This window comes from Glycine max, chromosome 7 (genome assembly GCF_000004515.6).
Source record: "Glycine max cultivar Williams 82 chromosome 7, Glycine_max_v4.0, whole genome shotgun sequence".
NCBI lineage: Eukaryota > Viridiplantae > Streptophyta > Magnoliopsida > Fabales > Fabaceae > Glycine > Glycine max.
The window spans coordinates 37,878,180-37,888,632 of NC_038243.2; the positions used below are offsets into that span (position 1 = coordinate 37,878,180).

Sequence of the window (10,453 nt, forward strand, 5' to 3'; positions counted from 1 at the left end):
AAGAAGTCAACTAAAAAATAAAAACTAAGTGGCTTTACTAACTTAAAGGTCTTTGGTCTTTACCAACCAGAGACTGATCAAGTTTTGAAAATACTGCTTATTTAATGTGTATAATACGTGGGGCACCAATTTCTTGGTGTTGAGATTTGAGAACCTCTGCCTAGTTTTGTTTTTATTTTATTTTATGGTTATGATATGTCTCGTTGGTGATATAGTAGTATTTGAGTAATGATAGATGACATCCGCAATATATGCAATATATATAACTCACTTTTAATTTTTTTTCCTATCTTTTATCGTATTATATCACCATCACATTTATACTTCTTTCCTTTTTATGAACTAGTGTCCATAAACCATTTTTCATAGTATTTTAACCCTGAAACCTTCATTATGAGATGGCAGTAGGTAATTGAACTGAATTAGACAAAGTCAATCAAGGTTGATTGATGGAAATGGTTCAACCCCAAAAGTTTAACCTCAACACCTCAAGTTTCTAACTTGGGTTCTAACGGTGTTCTCAATGACATATTTCTATAATCAATCAACAGTCATCAAAGATCAATGACATAAAAAAAACAACGTTTTAAATAATGGTTGCTCAATCACCAAACTGATCTCCGTATCAATCAAGGTCTAAGCTTAAAATCAGAAAACAACCTACTAACTTCATATCCCAACTTATCGATCAATCTTTTCATTGGATTGCTTTCTTTTTCTTTTTTTTTAATTTTTCCTAGTCAAACCATAAACCACCATTCTTTTACTTCGTCAGTTAAACTAATTTTTAATAGTTTACGATTTTTTTGTGTTGACAAATTTATACATGTAAGCAGAACAAATAACCTTTTAACATCGTTATGGTTCAGAGAGAGGGAACTTCAAATCCATAAAAGCAGAAATTTGAGACCAAGAAAAGATTTATCAGTTGGCTGCAGCCAATGAATTGGACAATAATATGAAGCAAAAAGCCAATACAAATACCTTATGATTGTTTCAGTCTACCAATCATGCCTCTGATGGAAATAATTCAACTCCAAGATCACCTGGTTTCAGATGATAGATATATATACACAATGAAATCTCTTGATCTATGGACACAGACATCACACGATCCAAATCCAATGATAACAAGTCTATCACTACTGCTGATACTCGAGGTTAAATGCTAGAGCCTCTCGGTATATCAGTTCTTTCATCTGTTCCTCAGTCAAAGCATGTTGTTCAAAGTCAAAGCTGAAGGGAGTCAAGCACACAGGTTCATCACTGATGTCATGCAGAGATGTCAAGTATGGGTGCGCCAGTGCATCTTCAACTGCAAAACAACGCAAATGAAGGAATGTAAGCACTAGTACAGAGTAAAGCAACAAACTGAACAGTGCTAACCCTCAATTACACAGTATTTGGCATCTCATTTACAGGTTAATCCTAAAATTTTCCAGTATTTTTAAATTATAATTGGAAATAAAAAATAATTATGGACTTGAAAGTGCGACTAGGAAGTGGTTTTTTAGTATAGCAAGGATAGGGAGAGAATTTAATCCATTAGACTGGGTGAAGTGATGAGAAGAAATAGACATGATCAAGAGATGTCAAGAAACAACTGTCTGAGATTGGCTTTCTCAAAGGTTTCCAGCCTCTCCTCTGCTTCTGCCCTGCTTGATTCCCATTAACCTACCAGAAAATTGAGAAGCAAATGGCTTTTCCTTTTGTGCCAAATTCCTAAGATAAAAGGAAATTTGAATAAAAAAGAAGACAAGAAGGAAGTGCCTAGCAAGGTTTCCTTTAGCCAAAATCTTGAAGGTAGGCAACTTACAATTATGTGCAAGAAATTGTGGGAACTTAACTACTATGCTCCAAACAAAATCTCATTGTAGCTGAGAATCAATGAACATTCTCTTTTGTACTTTCCTTAGCAAAACTATGTAAAGTTAACCAACCAGATAAAAGTTGGTTCTCATTTCAATATTAATTACTTGAAAATTTGTGTTCTAGTTTCTATTTTCTTGGATTGCAAAATCATAGTTAATAACTTGAAATTAATTTAAGAAAAAAAGTGAGGAGAAATCAAAATTTTCAGTTGAAGAAATCAATATTCAATAGATATTGATCAGTTGACAAAACTACTGTGCTTTATAAGGGTGCATTTAGTTTGTGAACATGTTTTGTATTTCCCTTAATAATTACAAAAAGCTACATTATTTTCACTTTTCTTTCTTGATTCAAAGATTTGCAATGGTGAAAATAACACACAACAAAATGTTTTCACCATTTCCTGTACAAATCTTAAAAACAGGAACCAGGGTAAAATAGGGGGCAATTTTGTTATTGCCAATGAAAAAGAAAATGAAAACAGAAAACATTTTCACAAACCAAACTGGCCCTAAGTTAGCCATTTCCAAAACACTCATTGAAGCTATGAAAACTACTGCATATTGAAATAGATATCATAAACTGAATTTGTAAGTTGTGAGCATGCAAATGCTAGTGTACAAAGCCTACCCGACTAAACAGAAGTCACACCATATTAGTCGATAAGCTTAGCCAAATGTATAAAAAGCAATAGCTTTGCAATGTGGCATGATGATAGAAAAAGTTGAACAGATAAAATCATGCACAAACAATTTCTGAAAGAAATATAATATAAAAATCAATAGATGTAGCAACTCAACAGCAAAACTAAAAGCGTGGCAAGGTAGATGCAAATTGTCAGCTCATGATTGATGATTTGAAAAGTTGACTTTTAACAAGTACTTGTGGTGTCAAAAAGCATAAAATTGAAAAGTATGCACATTGATATTATTATATCATCATTAACCGTAGAATACAGAGCCTCAAGCAATGAAATCTTACCAGTAATCCTTTTTCTAGGATCAAAAGTTAACATTTTTTCTACAAGATCTATAGCTTCAGGATGGACATGTGGAAACTTTTCCTGGAAAGATTGACGGCGGTAAAGGGGCAGTTGCCTAATGTATCTCTTAGCATTTTCATTCAGAAACCCCAAATCAGCCTCTGATGGGGTGCCAATCAGCTGTAAAGTAAGAAGCATATCTTTTATATATGATTTCGATGCAGACTGTCATCAAAGATGAACTACATAGATCACAAGGTTAGAAAAAGAAAACAGCAAAGCAAGGGCAGATTTTGGCAAGAATCTCATTATTTTGGTTTAAGTGTCTGACTTTACTCAAGTATGCACATAATATAATGAAACTTAACCTGAATTATACTCCAGAATAACACTGCCATAGAATTTCAATTCGCTTTAATAATGCGTTAGTTCCAAGTCTGGCAGGTTAATCATTTCAACCATAAAAACAAATGTGAATCAATAATTTTTGAACTTCTTCAAATAATGAAGACTTGTAAATAAGTTACCTCCATAAGTAGACGCAACTGATGCACGTGATCTCTGCCAGGAAACAAAGGCTTTCGATCCATCAGTTCCATGAAAATACAACCAACAGACCATACATCAATTGCTGCAGTGTAGTCAGAAGAGTTCAACAGAAGCTCCGGTGCACGGTACCATCTCGTAACAACATATTCAGTCATAAAATCAGTTTCAGAGGTGACACGAGCCAGTCCAAAATCACAAATTTTTAAGTCGCAGTTGGCATTTAGGAGAAGGTTGCTCGGTTTTAAGTCCCTATGCAGAACATTAGCAGAATGTATGTACTTCAACCCACGGAGGATTTGATACAGAAAATACTGTGCCAAGAAAAATAATTGGTGTCAAGGATAAGATTAAATAAACTCTGCAAACAGAATAAAAAATGAGACAATTATCGAATCCTTTCCTCAAGTCATGAAAGATGAAACTCAAAAACTCCTCTATTACCTAGTATCTCAATTTACAGTATTACTGTAATAGGATTAGGATGTGAGAAAAAGCATTGAGCAGGTTTGGTGAAGGTGAAGGTAAAGGTAAAGACAAGAAAAAGGAGCAAGAAAAGAGAAATTTCTCCCAAGGCATCTTAAGAATACGTACCTGACAGTGCTCCTCTGATAATGCTTGATTTGAACGAATGATTTGGTGAAGGTCAGTGTCCATCAACTCATATGCAATGTAAACATCATTGAATATCTCCCTTTGAGGTGGTGGCACTATATCCCTGATTGCAACAACCTAGACAATAATTACAATAGGCAAAAAAATGTAAGAATTTTTCCTGATGCTCTGAAGTTGTGGCAGATCCCATCACAAAGTTATTTGGGCACCCCCTCTCCCCGTATTTGCCCCACAAAATATAAGGAATATATATGATTTCCACAGGCTTTAAATGGCCTAAGGATGAACACCTTTTTGTTCGTTATTAGAACTACAACAAGACAAAAAGAAGCAGCCCTGCAGTAAGTGCAACGTTTTTAACCGTAACATAGAGAAGCACCTCCGTGTCACCAATAAAACAAGTAACGCGTGTAACACGTATCTTAGCAAAGCATAAGTAACCAAATTCCAAATCAATTTAAGAAAATAAAAAATGCATTCATTAATTAATACAGGACAGAAATGGAAAAGAACTGCAACAAGATTCAGGATAGGGCAACAAACTAATCAAAAACATTGCGCAAGAGTATCAAACAAAAATAAAAAAACAATTTTCCTCTCGTACACAACTCCTCCATGCCCTTAAAACGTTAAGAATTACCATCCTGCAACTTGGCAACTTCAATTGCAACTTATTGTCGCCCTTATTAAGTTCTTTAACAGTAAGCCAATGCAAGTATGCCACATAAAACTAACACAGGTGCAGCATTTTGGTCTCGATGTCTCCTACAATGTTTACACCCCCCATCATTGAGCAGCAATCGATATTCACTCCCTCAAACTCAAAGTGTTTCACAGCTGAAAAACAAACGCACTGTACGGACAAAATGGCCTTTGAATTTGAAGCCTTCACACACAAAATCAGAGGATCTAAAGTGCAACAGACAATTACACCACACAACAGAGAAGAGATTGAGATTCAGTTCATACAAAACCAAACCAAATGAAACAACACTAAAAATGCAAACATCATCATAATTCATTATCACTCACTAACGTTTTCATGATCCATGTGACGAAGCAGCTTGATTTCACGGAGGGTCCTCTTTGCATCAATCTTGTTGTCAAATGCATTCGCAATCTTCTTGATGGCAACGTGCTCATTCGTCTCCGAGTTCAAAACCGAGCTGTTCACACACACAACAATAAAAAACAAACCCAAAAATTTTCCATCTTCCATTCCAAAAAGAAAAGAAAAAAAAACACATTTTTCTCCTTAAAATTTCCAAAAAAAAAAAAACATACGACAAAATCGAAAAAGAAAAAAAAAAGCGAACTTGGGGTTGGATTTGATTCGAAAAGTGGGAAAGGGAAAAAGGGTAAGCGAGTACCAAACGATGCCGTATGCGCCTTTTCCGATGGGCATGATGGGTGGCTTGTATTTGGCGGTGACTTCGAATATGTTGCCGAATATGTTGTATTGGATGAACCTGCCACCGTGGCTCAGCGTCGCCGGAATATTCTCGATCCCCATCGCCACCGGAGGCTGCTGCGGCGGTGGCGCCGCGTCGGACATCACGGTGTCGGCCGGCGGAGCAGCTCCTCCTCCTTCCATTGCTCTGTTGTTCTCTTCTTTCTTTCTTTTGTCTGTCTAAAATTGAAAGAGAGAGAGAGAAGAGAGAATGATAGTTAATGATTATTATGTGAATGAATGAATGAATGAATATATTTATTTATATGAAAATGTTTTATGATGATGAAGTTAGTGACGGTGATGCAATGAATCGGCGGTGTTGTTATGGAAAAATAGGAATAGAGAAGAAGAAGAAGCAGAATGGAACCTGATTTATGTGTTGTGAGGGGTTTTGGTCAAACAGATCTGTACTCTCTCTCTCTTTCTCTCTCCTAACTTCTGTAAAAACTGTCATCTCTTTCCTCTGTCAACCTTTTTTTTGTTCTATCCATTTATTTTTCTTCTCAAATTTCTCATCTTCTTTTTCTTATATTTTTTCTGCACATAGTTAAACATTAAATTAAATGTGAATATTTTTTTTATTATTGCATAAATGTATAATAACAGCAAGAAAATTCAAAACAAAAAAATCTTCTGTAAACTATGTAAATCTCTTACTACTTAGATGGATCCTAGTAAGATATATAAAGTATAAACATCATTTTATAATAATAAAGATTTGAATCTTAATGTACTACTTTATCAGAGGTTAACATTCTTCACTAAATCAGGTTATCAGGCTACCTTTGGTTTTTTTTATTTATTCTATTGTACATCCTTAGTTCCTTATCATAAAAAAATATTGCACATGCTTATTTGGTTAAACATTGTCTTTCACCAATACTTTCCTTTTATCTTTATTTTTATTTGATGAGTAGCAAGTGTTATTTAAGAAATAAAAAATTTACTAAAGATGTAATAATTAATGTTTGTGTTTATAATGATTAGGAGTATTTAGTAAAATGCATTAATGCTCTTTATTTATTGTTTTTTTAAAACACTCATTAATAAAGTGATATGTTGATTTTTTTTGTATATGCTAATATATTTTTGGTACATAATTTCTATTGATTAAAATATTAAATAATTTTTTTAATTAGAAATATTAAATTATTTCCTAAATTTTAAAATATTTAATACTTTTTAAAATTAAAAATGTTAAATGTTTTTTAAATTTATAATTATTAAATCTTTTTTAAGTTTACAATTATTAAATATTTTTAAGGTTAAAATTAAATTTTTTTTAAGTTTAAAATTATTACTAAATGTTTTTTAAATTTATAATTATTAAATCTTTTTTAAGTTTACAATTATTATTTTTAATGTTTTTTTAAAATTTAAATTGTATTAAATCTCTATTAAAAATATAAAATGATTTTGTTTTTATTCAATGTTCTTTTTGTTTTAATTTCATAATTAATTTTACAGCAGTTAATAAATGTTTTTCGGTACCTTTTTAGAGCAAAACTTAAAACATTGCAGATTGGGTATTTCCATTTCCATTATATGCATTTCCTTTTGTTTTTACTTTCTTTCTTAGACCGGAAAAAAGCGAGAAAATAAATTCATCATTTTCTTTTTCATTGACTGTTTTCCCAATTCACTCATGCTGCCATAAAAAAGCATTTATTTTAATTAATATAGTTACTCTTATAGTTATAGCATGACAACTTTTAATTAATATGGTAATGTATTTATTCTGAAATTTGAATAAAAAAATATTTACTAAGCTTAGTTGAACATGTGTATTGTTGTAAACCATGTTGAAAGGATGTGTACTTACAATTCTTAATAAATATGAGTGGTTACTTCCTAAAAAAAATATCTACCAATGTTAAGGTAAAAGAAAAATAACACAAAAATATATTAATCCATTAAATGTATGTTAATTGGCATTAAATTATTTACAATTATGTTAAAATATCAGCTAACCTAATTTTGGATAATACTTAACAAACTTTTGAATAAGAAAGTCCTTTGTATCGTTTATTCCAACGTATTTTTAGCTACCTGTACTCATTCAAACATGCACTATTTTTTTTAAAGCCAAGAAGAAAGTTTTATTAAAAAGAAAGCCATGGCCATTGTTTTGGTGGACTAATTTCAAAGGGTCCATAATAGACCATAACAAGATTAATCTTATTCCATAGATGAAATTTACATCTTCTACAAGAGATTATCGTTCCCATAAGTCTCTAGCTACTTTTTCTTCTTCCCCTTTCTCCCTCCTCAAATCTATTGCCCCCAACTGCCACAATCTCCTTCCTTCTCTTTGGCAATCTTTCCAATGCTTAATGACCACTTCTATGGAATCCACTAGTTTAGGGCATGCCACACCAGCCTCACAATAGATCCACAACATCATCACCGAATCTACAATGTCATCCAGTTCTTCAAAGCCCAAATCAACGACACCATATCCCACTAGATCCACATTCGTTTCAGTTCCTTATCATTAATATTTCTCATGATTTGTTTATGTATCTTAGAATGTATAATGTGAGAGGCCTAACTCAACCTCAATGTATTTATTTTTCTTAGAACTATATTCACTCTTTTCATTGATGGAACTTTGTGTTTGTCTGTGTTTATTTGACGTCATTGTGTTTGTTGATTTCAAGCACCGGGTTATCAACCACCAAGTTTTTTTTATTAACAGTGTGCAGTTTTTGAGTGTTGAGGGGTTCTTTGTTCTACATTGGAGGATCCTTGTGGTATATTTTTCCCATTTTTAGTGTTCACATAGTTTAATGGGTTTGGAAGTTGGGGAATGCCATGAATTTTGGTGTGAAAATGTTTGTCTCCGTTGTTTTGAAGTTAGGGGAACAAATCCGGGGAAAAGAGAAGAAGAAGAAGAAAAAAAGTAGAGCAGTGAAAGCACCATTGCCAGTAGCGGCTCTGGAGGCAGAAGGGAACATGAATTTGATGGGAAAGGTGTAGGATAAGAGAAATAAGAATAGATGAAACTGACGATAAATAATAGTGATCCATATTAAACCACATATGAGAATGATTCACCCTAAAAATAGCCTAAAAAGAGTCTTAAAATGAAAACATAAGTTGTGTAATTCCTTCAGATAAAATATGAAAGACATGCACTATATATTTAATCTTGTGATAAGAAACTGATTTCAAGTTAAAACAATTTTAAATAACAGTTGCATTAAATAAAAAATTTACACTGAATTTTATTGGTAACTTTCTTTTAAAATAAAAATATTCAAACATAAATTAATATATTTCAAAATCAATTTTATAAAACATCAATTTCATTGAAAAAAATAATGTTGCTAAACAATTACTCTAACATATTGTGTGAGTCTCATTCCTTTAGTTGAATTTTATTCAAAATTACAAATTATGTGAGTCTCATTCCTTATTTAATTATTTTCATTTATGATTTTATATTTTTTTAATCAATAAAAAGAATATATTAAAAGAAGTGTATTGTTAATACTCCAGATGTGAGAATTTAATTATTTTTTTTACAAATATATGTAAAAGTTGCTTTGCTTGTATTGTTGTTGATATATAAAAACCAATACAACAAGTGGTTAACTGAAAGCTAAATTTGAATATAACTTTATTTTGTAGTAAGTGAATTCACCGAGAACATCTGTTGTAGTCAATATACGCCATAAAAAAGAAAATAAAAGGAATTTCTCTACCAAATTATTGAAATTTAAATTTCTCTACATTTTATTGTGGTATAAAAAATTGAAAACACTCTCTTTAATTTTTTTTTTGTTTTAGATTCTATTTGAATTAATAATTATATCGTATATCATATGGGTGTTTATAAATATCTATGAGATTTGAAAAATATAAATACAAAAATATATTTATAAAATAATTTTTTATTGGCAATAAAATATAGATATTTAATTTTTTAGTGGTAAAAATCATTAAAAAAACTGATGAAATGATATTTTGACAAGTTTTTTGCAAATGTTTAATGCTATTGTACCCTCATTTCTTAAATTATAATCAACCGTTAATATAGTTAATGTTTGTTGATATGATCCGTAGGAACCAAATACAACATCACGTGATTTATAATATAATAACTCATATGCCTTGTCCAATCAATTGAGCTAGACCCGTTAACAGTTGTCCATTGTAATTGAAAACTTGTTAAAATAAATCATTTTCCTTTATTTTTTCTATATTTGATAAAAATTAGTTAAAAATTTAAAAATTAGTTGAAAACAAAAAGTTGGCTAATAATTGAAAGTTAATAGCTAAAACTTGTCAAGTTAGTTTCCTGGGAGGGTTGTCCAGGTGTGTAACTGTACATGATCCATAGCTAAAAGGAGTTAAAAAAATTTTAAAACATTTATGGTTGTATAATAGTTTTTATATTTTTATGTTATTTTTTAACTACATTAAAATTATTGTTTTATTTCATATTTTTTTGTTCAAATTAACATGTGACATGTGATCCATTGTTAATTTTTTTCATGCATTACCTTTATAAGTTCATATTGAATGAATTTTCACAAGTTCATATTTGATTTGTTTTTTTTAACAAAATAAGAAACACAAACAAAAAATTATAAAGGAATAAAATTAAATGTTAGTATATTAATAAATAAGAAAAATGTATGTAAGTTTTAACATGAAATGTTACTTTATCAATAATAGATAACAACAACCGAACTAACACATTTTCTTCTAGAGATAAAATTAAATTAAATTAAAAATATAAAAATTATATTATAAAATATATAAATAAATGTGGGGGGTTCCTCGTAGGTTTACTCAAATCCCATAAAATCAATGGAGATGAGGATGCGTTTAAAAAATATAAATGTATCTTTTTTAAATCTGATCTTATCGTATCTTCTACAACAATTGGGATAAGGAGAGTCATACTTGTCCCCAATTCATCTTGTTGTCATGTTTCCTTATGTATAAATATTTATGCTATGTAATTTTTTGGAAAT

The 10,453-nt window shown here is 30.9% G+C and overlaps 1 protein-coding gene across 2 annotated transcripts; it reads right to left on the reverse strand.

Moving 5' to 3' along the window:
* Positions 1 to 920: 920 nt before the first annotated feature.
* Positions 921 to 5,975, reverse strand: LOC100805830 (mitogen-activated protein kinase homolog MMK1). Of its 2 annotated transcripts, none has more exons than XM_003529321.4 (7): positions 5,836 to 5,975; positions 5,386 to 5,645; positions 5,052 to 5,181; positions 3,995 to 4,132; positions 3,382 to 3,714; positions 2,854 to 3,034; positions 921 to 1,315 (listed from the first exon to the last, which is right to left on the reverse strand). In XM_003529321.4, exons 1-7 carry the CDS (start codon positions 5,920 to 5,922, stop codon positions 1,143 to 1,145), a joined length of 1,302 nt encoding a protein of 433 aa, XP_003529369.2. In that variant the 5' UTR covers positions 5,923 to 5,975; the 3' UTR covers positions 921 to 1,142. The 2 variants fall into 2 exon arrangements, with proteins under 2 accessions (XP_003529369.2, XP_006583849.2); XM_006583786.3 differs by having other exon boundaries at positions 5,386 to 5,641; positions 5,836 to 5,956.
* Positions 5,976 to 10,453: the final 4,478 nt, after the last annotated feature.